The 15,711-nt window shown below is 41.3% G+C and overlaps 1 protein-coding gene across 4 annotated transcripts in view; it reads left to right on the top strand.

The window, feature by feature from the left end:
• Positions 1-14,741, top strand: part of LOC122563625 (transcription factor HIVEP3) — a 393,299-nt gene extending 378,558 nt beyond the window's left edge. For all 4 annotated transcript variants that reach the window (XM_043717599.1, XM_043717601.1, XM_043717598.1 and 1 more), the window contains 2 exons: positions 5,793-6,913; positions 10,989-14,741. In XM_043717599.1, coding sequence (XP_043573534.1) covers positions 5,793-6,913; positions 10,989-11,951 — 2,084 coding nt within the window. In that variant the 3' untranslated portion in view covers positions 11,952-14,741. The remainder of the gene's footprint in view (positions 1-5,792; positions 6,914-10,988) is intronic.
• The last annotated feature ends 970 nt before the right edge of the window (positions 14,742-15,711 follow it).

Raw genomic sequence — 15,711 nt, 5'->3', positions numbered from 1 at the left:
TTATTCAGGAAGTGCTTGAGGTGAGATTTGTGATCAAAATGAGTGAGGCAAGTTGTCTTTTTGTGAATCATTTAAAAACATGCATGTGAGGCAGATACGTCAAAAGATTGAGCAACATGTTTAGTTTCCCAGTCCAGACTTTGAGAATCCCAATCTAGAATCATGAGTGTAGAAGCTCAGCTCATGTATCAGTCTGATACAGAGGGAATCCTGCTCTAGATGGAACATTACAGCACAGTACAGGCCCTTTGGCCCTTGATGTTGCGCTAACTGGTGGAACCAATCTGAAGCCCAACCAATCTGCTGTTTTAGGTGCCACTTTTCAAAAAACGTGTCAGACAAAGGACCTGTCTGCCCTCTCAGAAGCATGTAAAATTTCCAACCTCTATACTTTGGAGGAGTATAGGAACTCCTCTGTGTCATGGTCAGTATTTAACTCCTGACCGACATGACTGAAAGAAGTTATCTGGCCTTTATCACATCACCATTTATGGGATCTTACTGGACTTGCATTGTTTCCCATCATTGCCACAGTGATGACACATCAGAAAAGTACTTCATTGCTGCAGAGCACACTGGACATCGTGACATCGAGAAGGTGCCAGAGCTGATATCTGATCTAGTTAGCAGCTGTTCATATTAAAGATAATAATACAGTAGCCACTGATGCAGACATACCCATCTATATACTCAACTGTCCTGAAAGTGTTTTACAAAGGGTGAGGTTGCTTCTCCAGCTCTCTGACCAGCTAAGTGCATGATGGAGCCTGTTACATTGCATTCAGTTAAAAATCACACAATACCAGGTTATAGTCCAACAGGTTTAATTGGAAGCACATTAAACTTGTTGGACTATAACCTGGTGTTGTGTGATTTTTAACTTACACCCCAGTCCAACACCGGCATCTCCGAATCATGACATTGCATTCAGTTAGATAGCACCTGAAATAGCATGATCTGTGCTGATAGCAGCCAAGGTGAACGGAAGTTAGTGTTATTTGCTTCATTGCCTATTTGGGCTAGGATATAAAGTGCACCTCTGTGGACTGGGTCAGCTTGACTGTGATGCACCCCATAGTCAAATGGCTGGACCTGCCATGCTTGGATTAGAAATGAGAGGGGCTAAAGGCAGGACTAATCCCAGCAGGATGTGTGCTTTCAAAAGAATTGGACATAAAATTGAATGAAGGCAGTGATTTCAAAAAGGCTATAAGCGGATTTAGATCAAAAACAATAATTTGCAATTGTAAAGCACTTTTTAACATAACTTCCCAAGTAATGGAACAACTTCCAAGTAATATTACCAGACAAAATTTCACAACATATTAGCAAATATGAGTACAGGTGACAAAAGATAGCATGTGTGACAATAAAATCTAAATAAACTCCAAATCTAAATAGGTGGATCCAAAGTTAGGTCTAAAAGGAGAAAAGCGAAGGAGCCAGGTTAAAGTCAGGACAAACAGCTGGCCAAAATCTAAGAATGCATTTCTTGGAGGATTTTAGGGTTGGAGTAGATGGCAAAGATAGCAATTGCAAGGTTAAACTGCGTTGATTTAATCACAAAAGACCTTAGCTTCTTGGAGTGTACCGGGTCCATTAACAGCAGTACTGTTTACATAAGGTTAGCATTTTGCTTTTAATTGTTTTCATCTCTGTGGAGAAGGATAGAAAGAATTGATTGCTGATACCTGGAATGATTGCAGTGGTCGCCCGTGGGAATCAAGAGTGGTTTGTCTAAACCTGAGGCATGTATATTGAAAATGTCAAGGAGTCTTTCTCAATAGCTGCTGCTGTTACAGAAGGGACAAGAATAAATGAAGTGTTTTGTTAGCCAACATGATGGAGGCAGAGTTTCCAGTGGTTTGTGCAGCAGTCAGTCATTTTTGATCACCTATGGATTGGCCAGTATTTGCAATGATATCATAGAATTGCAGCACAGAAACTTGTCATTTTCCCCATATTGTTCATGCCAACATTAATGCCTCACAGGAACTTTCTCCACCAAGCTTCATCTAATTCTATTAGTGTAATCTTCAACTCCTTGTGCTGCATGTACTTGTTTCACTTCCCCTTAGATGGCCATATATTATTCATCTCAGGATTCCATGTGATAGACAGTTCCACATTCTAACCACTCCCTGGGTAAAGGAATTTAGACATTCCAAGGCAGCTACATGATCTCCAATACAACAGTGATTGCAGAGCTGAGAAACATTAGCAAAACAACAGTGTGAGGAGACAGTCTACCTAATGTCTCGTAATTTTTGTGGATTAAAACTCAAACAAGACAATAGACTGGTTTCTGAAACTCAGTCTACATGGGAAACAGTTCAGTGGGATGGTTTACTGGGCCACCAGTCCCGTGTCACTTACAGTGAACTGTAAGTCAGATTGCATTTCCAGATGGCAGAAACAAAAGTTGCTTTTTGCTTCTGAACTTGATTGTGTTGAGACACAGGACTTAGAGCCAGAGTGCACTGCTGTTCCTGGGAAGGCAGCCTTATCCATCATAGGGAGTGGTGGGGGGAGGAATTGTGTGGGTGAAGGAGGAGTTCAAAAGATCATTAAGTGAATGTTGGGTGCCAGCAGGCAGTTAAATCTATGTCACTCTGAGAACTAGTGTAATAGTTTGGAGGAGTTTCTGAAGTGAATTTCGTTATTATAGTTGCAGTTGTTTTCCTCTGGCAGTGCAAGAGATCGGGTAAGGTTCCCTCGTGGGCTAACATAGTAGTTAGTTCAGATTTTGTTAAAATGGTACGTAAAGGGATTTGGCCATGCAGGGTCACTCACTTTGATCTAAGAACATGAAACAGAAATATCTTCTTCATGGTAAGAAGTCTGGGAACTGTGGAGGAGTCAAAGAATTCGAGCTATTATGCATGGGGGAGAAAAAGTGATCAAAGAAGCTAAATGAATGTTTGCCTTTATCTTAAAGGGGCTGGCCTATAGAGGGGAAGGTTATTCTCCAGTCTCACAGAGCATTACTCAGACCTGGTCAGGAATACACCAATCCAAAGGGACCATGTTGGCCTTGGATAGGTTACGGAGTCGATTTGCAAGAATTATGAGAACCAGTTGCATAATCTTGGCTTGGGTTTCATGTAGAAGTGGGAGCTTACTGACGTGTTTGAACTATTAAAAGGATTCAGTGGGGAAGACACAAAATGAACCACTTCCTCTGGTGGATAGTTCCACAACTAGGAGACGTGATCCTAAAACAAGAACTAGACCATTCAGGAGTGAGATGAATCTTTGCACAAAGAGCAAATTGAGTCTGGAATTCCCATCTGTAGAAAAATTGATATCTTCAAGAATGAGATCAGCAGATTTTTATGAGTGAAACGTTTAGCTAAAACTGCAGCAAAGGTGGTGAGTGAGTGAATGGAGTCCAGTGCCTGAATGTGCCAGTCTGGCTTCTATGTTTGTTTCACAGTAATACAGCAACTATTATTCTATATTCCTCAAACGGTATTCACAACCATAATATTTGTGGCAATAAAGAATAAGTTAATTAATAATAAATCCACAGAATTCAGGAGAAACGTGTTTTTGTTTCAGAATATAGTTAGAATATGGAACTCACTACCAGAAGTAGTGTTTGAGGCAAGAAGCATAGATTCCTTTCAGAAGATGTTAGCTAAATGCTTGAATCATAAAGGAATGAAAGGAATCCCTAACAAGGTGGGAGGGTTCTCAGTGCATAAACCTGTTAGATTAAGCATTCTTCTCCTGTATTATTGATGATATGTAATTTTGTTCAATGAATTAATTAAATGTGGATGTCACTGACTAAGACAGTATTTATTGCCCATCCTCTAATCATGCTCTTGAAGGTGGTGATGAGCTGCTTTCTTGAATCTGTAGTCTGAGTGCTGTTAGGAAGAGAGTTCCAGGATTTTGATCCAATCCGATCCAAGATTATAGTTCCAAGTCAGGATGGGACATGGCTTGGAGGGAAACTTGCAGGAGGTGGTATTCCCTTGTTTTCCGGGATGATAGATGGTCATGGGTTTGGTGGGGAAGAGCCCTGTCAAGTGAGCCTTGCTGAATTACGGCGGGACACCTCCCAGATGGCACGCTGCTGCCACTGTGATGGGGGAGGGAGCTTTGAAGATGGTGGAAGGGGTGCTGATCCAGTGGGCTGCCTTGTCCTGAATAGCTTCAAGCATCTTGAATAAAAATATCTGCAGCACCAATATAAAGATTCAGGGGATGTGCTGTGACATTGAAAGTTATAAATAGACAATTGCGAACACAGGGATCGTCTGAGACTGTCTGCGAGTTTCCTATTGTGCGTTTGACAGCTGAAAAGAGGGCTTCAAAAGACACTGATTCATGATCCTGACAGAATAAAAAGGTTTGTTGCTTTTGGACAAACATCACTGCTTTGGAATGTATGTGGCTCTTCCTGAGCTGTTCCGCTTTCTATCAGTGTCTGCTGTAACTGCTGGACTGAACAAATAATGAAGCCAGTGTGAGGAAAAGAAGACTAAGTGAATTGAAACAATGGCCAGAATCTTCTGCTGTTTAGAATGTAAGTGGGACTCGGGATCAGTTCCAGATCTCCTCTCCTGTCAGAGCATCCACTTGAAACTTTCCCAGAGACAGCCAATTCAGAGAACACCTCTAGATCCAGTTTGTTTGGGGAGGAGAACAAGTTGTTTCTTGAGGTTACAGGCCCAGTTTTGAGGGTGCTTCTGAAAAAGTTAAAATGCAATTAAGAAGTTGGGCGGAGCACCGCTGTAGGGCCACTAAGATGGGGAGAATCTTTCAGGAGGTTGGCTGCAATACCTGAGTAAGGATGACTGCTGGGAGGTGGGGGCGTGGGGGGCGGGTATTGAAACAGGAGGCTTTTTGGGCCCCCTCTCCCACGATCAGCCATATGCAAGCCACCTCCACACCCCTGCTCAATTTCCCCACAGTGGGGACATCTCCAGTAATTGGATCAGTCAGCTCAAATGGGCCTGTAGACATCCAGTTTGGCTATCTGGCCTATCAATTATTGACCTGCCTCTGGTGATCTCTCCAAGGAGCAAGAACCTCTGGGATCACTGAGTGGACACATATTTCTCTCAAGTTCTTCCTCAACTCACCTTGAACTCGACCTCCACTGGACTGAGAAGCTTCTGCCTTCTGTTAGTTGCATTTGGAAGGAATCTTCCAGAAACAGCTTGGGGTTGGAACACTGCCATCATGAGTTGTGAAGCATTCTCTCTGTCTTTGAGATCCCATGTGGGGGAGGCCCCTCCGAGGCAGGAAGTACTTTCAGTCAGAAGATGGGCTTTGTAAAATCCCTGCCAGTCCTCACTTGACAGCAATGAATCTCAGGCCATGGTTCAGGATACCATATTGAAACAAAACAGCCATTTTAGAGGCACAAAGGACTCATTTGGTAGAACAGATAGAGAACGGGACTAAGTTTGGTGCCAGATTTCTGAAACATTTAGAATGTTTTCATTTTAACTATGTCAGCTGTGTCCTAATTATTTACATAGAGTGATGTTTTTCAGACTTCTGTCAATAGCAAAGGGAAGAAATCCTTTGTGAATATAGACATAGTCCTAAGGGACCACCTCTGAGTATTGGGATACATGCTTCTGAAAAAATTGTTGCAAGATAAGTCACCTTGGATTTGGCTCTCTCTCTAAAATGAAAGGTTTCTGGGTGGTTTGAGTACTTTTGCTTGTTATTTTAATGAGAGGGTGAGTGCATGAATTTGTCCCTGTAAAAGACAATAAATGCAATGTTCATTTTTTAATGTTACTTTTTTGCCCATATCTCTGATTTAGGAACCAGTGAAGAAAAGTTGAAGAAAGCAGAAGAAATCGAAGGCACAGAACCAGGAGAAGAGCATCAGTTTTCAGATGTTGAGGAGTCAGATGATGATGATGACAACGACGATGATGATGAAGAGGAAGAGGAAGAGGAACAGTTTGTGAGGTCTTCAGAGATTGCAAGTACCAGTCCACAAACAGCTGGGACTGTGTCAAGTTCATACAGAGGGGAAACAACCATCCCATCATTAGAGACCACTTTGAAGCAGGGATCTAGTTTAACCAGTCAGTATTCATCGACGGGTTGCCCCGGGTCACCATCTCAAGTTCAGCCAATGAAATCCTCCGAGCCGGGCATGGTTCCTGTGTGTCATGGTGTCTCACAGGCAAAACCTGAAGGAAGTATTTCAATACCACCATTGCCATCTGCTGAGCATTTTCTACTGAAGCAAGGCGATCCTCTGATGAAAAGGCAGACTGTGCTAAGTCCAGATATTCCACCATCAAGAGATACGTCACCTAGAAGGCCATGGTCTCCGAAGAGGGAATCATCGCCTCATAGCCTTTTATATCCAGGAGGGGACATTCCATCTGGGAGACACACATCACCAGAGAGAGAGGCATCAGTTCAAGAGCACTTTTCCCCAAGAAAAGAAATGTCACCTCGGAGACGCTTTTCACCAGGCAGGGAATTATCATCCAGGAGCTGCCCATCACCAGGGAGAGGTATGTCACCAAGGAGACGTCTCTCTCCAGGCAGAGAGGTGTCACCCAAGAGATGTCTATCACCGAGGATCGAAGTGTCATCTGGGAGAGCGTCACCTCGAAAACATTTGTCACCAGAAAGAGATGTGTCACCTGGGAGAGCTTTGTCACCGGGTATGAAAATGCTGCCTTCAAGGTATCTGTCTCCAGCAAGGGAGATCTCTCCAAGGAGACAATTGTCACCTGTGCAGCAAGAATCATCTGTAAGACACTTGTCTCCAGCAAAAGATGAATTGCCAAGTAAATGCCTGACATCAAGTTGGCAGAGTGCCCAATGCTCCTCTTTTCCTGCAAAGCACAGTGACTCATCTTCGGTGGGTCTACCTCCAAGGATATCTAGCAAAGAGCCAGAACAATCTGAATCTAAATTGGTAAGAAAGATAAAGGTACTCCATAAAGTTTCCCCCAATGGTGAAGAATGGCTTAACATTACTGGTGCTAGGCATATCTAGTTCAGCTGTGCCATTCCTCTTCTGCCTTCCAGACAATCAAACTGTTTTAAAATTCTGCCCTCAAGGCTCAACAGCAAGTGATTATGGGGTAACCCTGAAGTCTGGACTAAAAATCCAGGAACACAAGTTTAAGTCTCACCACTACAACTGGGGAATTTAAATTCAGTTAATTAACTAAATCTTGAATGAAAAAGCTAGTATCAGTAATGGTAAGCATAAACTTGTGTGATTGTTGTAAGAACCCATCTGATTCAATGTTCCTTCTGAGGGAAGCAAACTGGTCGTCGTTATCTGCTGTGCCCTCTACATTACACCAGACCCACAGTCATACAATTGACTCTTCACTTTCTCTGAAATAGCTGAGTAAGTCAATCAACTGCATTCACCTTAGCAAAGCCAAGTGCAATAAAGGACTGTTCTTAGAGATAAAAATCTCTTGCTGAAAGATCCCTTGTCTAATCACTCTTGGAATATGGGCATCTTTGGCAAGGCCAGCAAGTATTGCCTCACTTCAGTTGCTCTCTTTCACTATTGTCTTGTGGCATGCTAGACATTTCATTAGGCAGTTAAGAGTCAGCCATGTTGTAATGAAACTGAAGGCCATAAGGTTCCTTCCCTAAAGGATATCTTCATTCATAAGATTCTACCAGTCACTTTTTAGTCACTTTTACGACTGGTCATTTTTTTCTCGATTTCAGGTTATGGACCTAGTGCGGGAAGGTGGGACTAGTGTAGGTGGTGGTTCATACTCAATGGGCTGAAGTGCCTGTTTTGTGCTGTAAGATTCCATGATGTTCTCAAACATTGGGATTTAAGCTTTCACCCTATGGTTTAATAGACCAGTAACATAACCAGGATGCCACCATGCCTTTGTCAGCTACCTCCTTGTGGACCATTCCACACTGTGTTGCTGACTGTGTTTTCTTGAGAACCCAGGTCATTCATTTTCTGGAAGCAGACAAGTCTCTTTTTCTTTAAAATTGTTTTTCTACTTTCCCTTGGTTTTGTTGGAATCAAATGATGGTAGCTATCATTCTGGGGCACATTTCACTGCAATTCTGCAAATTGCAATTTATTACTGCTCCTTGCTGTAATGTATTCCTTAGCTGTGTTTTTGCATACATACATTTCACTTTTACTTTTTTCCTTTTTGTGCCTCCTGTTTCTTATTCCATCTTGCTCCCTTTATTTTCAGGACATTTCCATAACTTGGCCTTAGATGTAATATAACTCAGGCCACCATCAATGTAATTGCCACAAGTGCATCAGCAAAGGCTGGGTGGCTGTACATTATTGAGAGAATTCAGAGAGAGCTTAACTCTATATCTAGAAGCACTCAATTTGATCCGTGAGTCATGAAAATGACTTTGGTTGATTGGAACAAAAGAAGTGCTCTAACAGTGCTGACATTACAAACTGTTTGCAATGAAAATACATGTGCTTATGCACCTTTCTAAAGGGCTGTTGCCCCCAGACACACCAACATCTCTTCCCAATTCCATTCTCCAACACTCATTCACTCAGCAGCCTCTCTTCCCAGTATATACACTCTCATCCTCTCTCTCCTTCACTCCTTTGGTCTGTCTGCCAGTGTCTGTGAAGCAGAGTTGCTTGCCTAGGGAAAAGGGAGCCTGTACAATAGACAGACTGGAGCAGAACTCAGCCAGCTCTGAAGCCATCACTCACCTTCACAGCTCAGCTGCATGACCTTCCATTTATTCTTAATCTCCATCCAAATTAAACTTGCCAGCTTCTAACTGTGCCAAGTTAGTGTGCAGGCATCCTGACCTCACTCAGCACTCACCACTAAAAGTATCTTTTGAAGTTGAAGCGCATTTTGAATTCGCTGTCCACGCCTCGCTGTTGGGTGGCATTGATCCAGTATGTCAGCGCTAACCCTGTCGCTACCTCTGGACAGCATTGCTTCCTCTCCACACTCTTAGAACGTAGAACATAGAATATAAAACTGTACAGCACCAGAATGGGCTCTCTGGCCCATGATGTTGTGTCGAATATGATGCCAATTTGATGCCACTTCTCCCTGCATATCCTTGCATATATTCATGCACTTGTCTAAAAGTCCCTTAAACACCACTAACATATCTGCCTATTACCATCTCCACTGACAGCATGTTCCAGTATCCTACCGCTCTGTGTAAAAAAATAAAAAAACTTTCCCCTCATATCTCCTTTGAACTGGCACCCTCTCACTTTAAATGCATGCCTCCTAGTTTTAGACATTTCAACTCTGGAAATAAGATACTGACTGTCGACCCTATCTATGCATCTCATAATTTTATAGATTTCTATCAAGTCTGCCTTCAGCCTCTGCTTCTCCAGAGAAAACAACCCAGTTTTCCTATCCTCTCTTTATAGTTCATCCCCTCTAATCCAGACAGCATCCTGGTGTACCTCTTCTGCACCCTCTCCAAAGCCTCCACATTCTCCCTGTACTGCAGTGACCGCAATTGAATACAATACTCTAAGTGTAGCCTAACCAAAATCTTATGAAGCTGCAACATGACATCCTGACTTCTGTACTCAATTCCTTGACCAGTAAAGGCAAGCATGCCATAGGCCTTCTTTACCATCCTGTTTACTTGCATGGCCACTCTCAGCAAGCTATGGACTTGAACCCCAAGATCCTTCTGTACATCAGTGCTGTTCAGAGTCCTGCTTGTATACTTTTCCTTAACATTTGATCTCCCAAAGTGCAGCTCCTCACAGTTGATTGAGCTCCATTTGCCATTTCTCTGCCCATATCTACGACTGGTCTATAACCCACTGTATCCATCGTTGGTGTTTGGAGGAGGAGCATTCAACACCAAATGTTACCTCTGTGACAGCATTAAGGGTCCGGATTCAAAATGTGAGAACTGATGGTTCATACTATTCACCTCAACTAGTCCTACTCGGTAACAGTTTCCACATTCCGAGACAGTCTGTGGGGGCAGCACAGTGGTTAGCACTGCTGCCTTACAGCGCCAGGGACGCGGATTCAATTCCCGCCTTGGGCAACTGACTGTGTGGAGTTTGCACATTCTCCCTGTGTCTGTGTGGGTTTCCTCCAGGTGCTCTGGTTTCCTCCCACAGTCCAAAGATGTGCAGGCTAGGTGAATTGGCCATACTAAATTGCTAAATTGTTAGGTGCATTAGTCAAAGGGAAATGGTCTGGGTGGGTTGCTCATCGGAGGGTTGGTGTGGACTGGTTGGGCCGAAGGGCCTGTTTCCTCACTGTAGGTAGTCTCAACTAATCTAAAACAGATTTTCCTAAATTCCATTTTGGATTTGTTAGTGACTGACTTGTATCTATGGCTCCCAATTTGTGTTTTGCCCATAACTAAACCAAGTTTATCACCTGTAATGACGACTCAATTTACATTTATACAATGCCTTAATCTAAAGGTGCTTCAGAGGTGCAAGGAGAAAATGGGCAACATGAGGATGTTAGGAGAGGGTGACCAAATGGAGGAAATTTAAGTAGGATCTGTAAAGAATAAGAGCGATCTAAGCAGACAGCAATGAGTTTACAGCGAATTGAAAGGGTGAAGCTGTGAGGGTTTAAAATTAAAATGTTTAATAATATTTTGCATTGATCTAGGGTTCTGTGAATATATTCACTTTGAGCAAAATTCAATAACTGACAATTAACGTGAAATATTCCAAGTGACTTCACAGGTACATTATCAAACAAACATTTGATAGTGAACCGATGAAGGAGATATTGGACCAGTGATTAAAAGCTTGGTCAAAGGAATGCATTTTAAGGAACATCTTTAATGACAGTCAAGAGGCAGAGAGAGAACTGGAGGGAATTCCAGAACTTAAGATCTAGGCAGCTGATACACAACTGTTAATGGTGAAGTGAATAAAATTGGGACACGCAAAATTTCAGAATTTAGGGAATGTAGAGATCAATAATAAATGAATTATAAGAGAGAACTTTGTAATCAGAAATATGTAATTAATCTCCTCTTCCTTTTCTACTGTACAGAAGATGTCTAGAATGGGCTACCACAGTATACATGAAGAGCCAAGTACACCGTCCCATGCCTTGCATTTTCTTTCTTCAAGAAATACACAAACTGCACATGAAGGACAAAGTTACAGTGGGCTGTCTGGGACCGCACAAGATTATGTTTTCAGTCATCTTCCTCTGCACTCTCAACAGTTGGTCAGGACACCCTACCCCATGATTCCAATTGGTGGAATACAGATGGTTCAGACAAGGCCAGGCTTGGTGCCTTCTCCAATAGTCTCTCTACAGTCAGGCATTCCTGTGAATCCAACTGCACCTGATCCCTTTAGTGCAACTAGGACAGAGGCCACAATACATTTCGAAGAGGGGGTTTTGCTAAGACCCAAATCTGCTGGAGCAACAACTTCAAAACCTTTGCCTTTACCGCAGCTTTCTGTTCCCACAGCCCCTGTTGTGACAGTACCTTCTCTTGCTAGAAGTAGTAAACCAAGTATTACTTTACAGAGGATAGAGACTGTTGAGTTAGACAAAGCAACAGCATACAAACAGGAGGAATACAGGGTACCAATTTATTCTGAACCCAGCACTATCGCTGCTCTGAGCCACTCGGGGCAAGATGCTGGCTCAGCCAGACTGGACAGCCCCAGCACCAGCCACGAGCACTATCCAAAGCCTTCGACAAGTGGAGAAGGATCTTCAAAGGATCTGAGCACGAAGCAGTTTGGGTGTACAGACACCTATTATGAGTCAGCCCGCACTTTAGCCACCACGGAACCTACACATCCTTTACAAGGAAGTGCTAGTAGTTCATCAGACTCTTCGAGTCCTTCCCACTCTTTCCAAACCGGTGCTGGCAGGACTGCTTCAAGTGGACAATCTCACCCAGTTAGAACGCAAAGTGGAAGCAACCCAGAGTATAAGGGTGAAGGCTTTGTGCACCTTGATATGCAAAAGGACAATAAGACAGGAAGTTCATAGCATCCACAGCCATGCAGATTCACCTTTGAAGAAGATGCATTGGGCATTTGTCAACACTATTTTCCTTCCTCATACTCATGAATGTTGTTAGAACAAAACATTCACATATATATATAGTAAACATGACCAAAATCACCAGAAAATTCCTGTTTAAAATTGTCCAAGTCCAGTATTATTTAAATGTACACAGTTACTTGTGCCTTTCTCTTTTATTTTGTGGCTACAGATGTATAGGATGGGAGGGAAGGGGGGAAGCGGTGAAGAGAAAATGATTTGAGGCTGTGAATATTTTTAAAAGCAATGTAATTGATTCAGAGTAGCTGTCTGTTTTTTCATTTGGAATTACTTTGAGTCAAATCACATGAAACAAAAGGGATTAAAACATTGGTGTGATGATGCACTGAAGACTTATTTTTATATTGATAAAATGTAAACTGCTTGTGTACAGAAATAATTCTATGAAGCATATTTATTGTATTCTGTATTTAATTGTTTATAAATGGCTACATTTTCTCAGCATCTTGGTGGTCTTTCTGTGCGCTTTTTATAGCTTCTTACGCAGAAATGATTACAAAAAAATTAATTTTGACCATGGTTTTGTTTACCTTTTTGCAATGATTGACTCTCAGCACTTAGGCTATCCTGATAAGGATTCTTTCACATTTAACGCCTTCTATTAGTCTGGAGAAAAGAGAATTTCAAACATTTGAAGACAACAAGGAAAATCATTTATGTAGCAAAGTTGCACCAGGGTCAGTATCACAGATTCCAATACTGTGGGGGTCCATTTTCCTTTGGAATATAGCTTTGTAATAAAACACTGACCCAAAAGATCATGAACTACAAATCATGCCAGTACCCTGTGAATAATCTGCTATTTAATGCTTGAGAGGAACTTTTAGTCCTACGGTTCTCAAAGCTGTCCACCACTGAGGGCATTTTTTTGCATCATGTCTGGGTCTGTTGTAGACTAAACGATAAAGAGAGATTAATCGCCATAATTAGTCATTTAATATGTGACCAGCGGGGTGGTAGTAGGTGAACTAGATGGACTGTCATCTCTTTTCTTTATCCAGCAATGTTAACAACTTTGAGATGCAGAACTTTTAAGTAATGAGTTGAAGGATGCACAGTTCCCAAGTCCAAAGATGCTTTTGGGGAACCTCCTATTTTTACTTACTTTTAATGTTTGTTGTGGCCTTGTTTGGGTGGGGGTGGGGAGAGAAAAGCTGAGGACAGTTACTGGTGGGCTGTCTTTTCAGCAGTGTCTTTTTTTAGTACCTTGTCTCAATTGAAACGATTTTGTCCGCAGTCTGCAATACTTTGTCAGTTCTATTGAATGTAATTTTAGATATAAATGTAATGTACATAAAATGCACTTAAAAGCATTTCAGACACTTTCAAGTGGAATATAGGTGATGTGAAAGAGTTCTTAAGTTTTATATTTGCTCTATGACATTCCATCATTTTGGCTGCACTCAAATGCTTATGCATAGTATTATTTTAAATTTAGCTAGCTAATGCAAACTTAGAAATTCCCCATTACTACAGTGGTCTGAAGGTTTACCTGCGTCATTTGTTCTATTATCAAATCTCATAACCCCTTTCCCCACATAGTGCCCCTTTTTATTTTAAAAATTTTGCCCTTTTTATTGAAATAATTGCTTTTGGCATTGAAATATAATATTCCTTTGTAATCATCACGTTTCTACTTGGGAAAAATGCTCTGTTTACAGCCAGGGAAACCTTATTCCACTGTGTGTGATGAATTCAAAGAGACAGAGTTCTTGTTTCAGAGTTACGGAGTTTCCATGCTGTCTCATTCAGGCTTTGATGCAATTTTGATCATTGCAGCATAATGTTACAATTTAAGGCCAGCTGACTGATTTTCTGAATGAATTTCTGTAACGTATCACTGACTGTTACTTTTCTTAAAACAAACAAAATGGGTGCATTATTAAATTAGCAGTATTTTCACTTAAATAAGCCTCAGAACCAAGCCTGCAATGGGCCAGTGAAAAGGGACACTGTCTCTTTTTTTTATATGAAAAACATTTGTTGCCAAAATATTTGGCGGTCTTGAAGATTTTCTAATGAAAGGAAAAGGAAGATCTTGAATTGTACAACTTGCATGATATCAGCAGTTTGGCACTTAATCTCACTTTAATTCCTGTAGTGTTAACGTGGAATCCGTCTTGTTAAATTTGATACTTTTCAAGAATATTGATTGTTCTCCTTTTCAGAGATTGTGTAATAATATTGTCTGTTTAAAAGGAAAAGTTTATATACTTCTTTTGTTTAAAAAAGGCAATACATTCCAAAAAAGACAACTGTAAATACATATAGGTATACTATGTAATTGGTAAAATTGCCTGTAATTATTTTGAAACACCAATTTCTAGTACTGCACCTTGCAACACTTGTATGGGGTAAAACCATATATAAATGCAGGTAACAAAAGCACAGAGATCATTGTAAAATAAAAGGAAATAAATTTTAAAAAAAGAAAAGAAAAAATATAAGAAAAAAAACTGAAGACATGGAAGTCAGTATTTGATGTCTGTGATCCCTATTGTACACCTACACATCTGTACTGTTAATTGTCTTTACCACTGTTCAAAGTTGGTAAAGGAGTTGGGCATATTTTTTAAAAAGCATGTTGGAATAAATTTTACAAACTCGATGTGTTTCCAGGGTTGTCTCATTGCCCTTCCCTTGGGTGTTGCTTGTTTAATCCTCCGTTGCTTGGCATTTTTTTTAAACATTAGACTATTTTGAAGAGCTATCCTGAATGCTTTTGTTGCTCCATGACAATTCTTGAGTAATTATCAGTTTTTTTAAAAATCCCTTAATGCTCTTTATATTTTCTCTCTCTCTTTTTTCTCTCTGTCACTCACTCTCACTCTCTCACTCTATCTTTCTCTCCTGTGTCTCTCTCTCTTCCCCTTCTTCTTCTCCCTCTCCCTCTCCCTCCCTCTCCTCCCTCATCCCCCCCCCCGTCCTCGTGCGTGCTCTCTCTCTCTCTCCGTCTCTCTCTCCGTCTCTCTCTCTCTCCCCCAATTCGTAAATGATGAGGCCATCTGGTAATGAGACTGCCCAAATGGATGTCACACAATGTGACTGAGCACATCCAAAGGAGAAGACAAAAACCAAATGATCTTGAGGAAAGGAATATACATGACCTAAACTGCTTTGTTGAATGTCACCATTATGGTCACTAGACAAGCCAAATTGATGAACTAACAGCCCAAAGCATCTTTTCTACTTTTCCAACAGAGTCCACTATTATTAGTGAGTGCACAATCTAGACTGAGACTTCAGTGCAGTATCTAGGGAATGTTGCACTATCGAAGATGCCATTATATCATGGATTCAACTCTCCTGAGGAGTGATTGTGAAAAATACTATGGTATTATTTTAAAAAAGAGAGAGACTTCTGATTGACATGCCCCAGCTAACATTTATTCCTTAACCAAAATAAAAAAAAAACTATCTAATCATTGTCATGTTTCTGTTTGGGATCTTACAGTTTTGGCTGCTGTGTTTCTGATGTAACAACGGTTTCCAAGCTTCGAAACAAAAAAGTAATTAAATGGTTGCGATAAACCACTATGGGTTACCCTGAGGTCATGCAAAGGTGACACATAAGTACACATCTTCCTTTAACTAGAGAAAGCTGGTTGTTCAACTACCACAATGACTCAAGGTCAATGTTCAGTGCTATTGGATAAAGAAAAGTCCCCATTGTTACTCATTTGAG

Source organism: Chiloscyllium plagiosum, chromosome 27 (assembly GCF_004010195.1).
Source record: "Chiloscyllium plagiosum isolate BGI_BamShark_2017 chromosome 27, ASM401019v2, whole genome shotgun sequence".
Classification (NCBI taxonomy): Eukaryota; Metazoa; Chordata; class Chondrichthyes; order Orectolobiformes; family Hemiscylliidae; genus Chiloscyllium; species Chiloscyllium plagiosum.
This window is presented reverse-complemented; position numbering and strand designations above follow the sequence as displayed.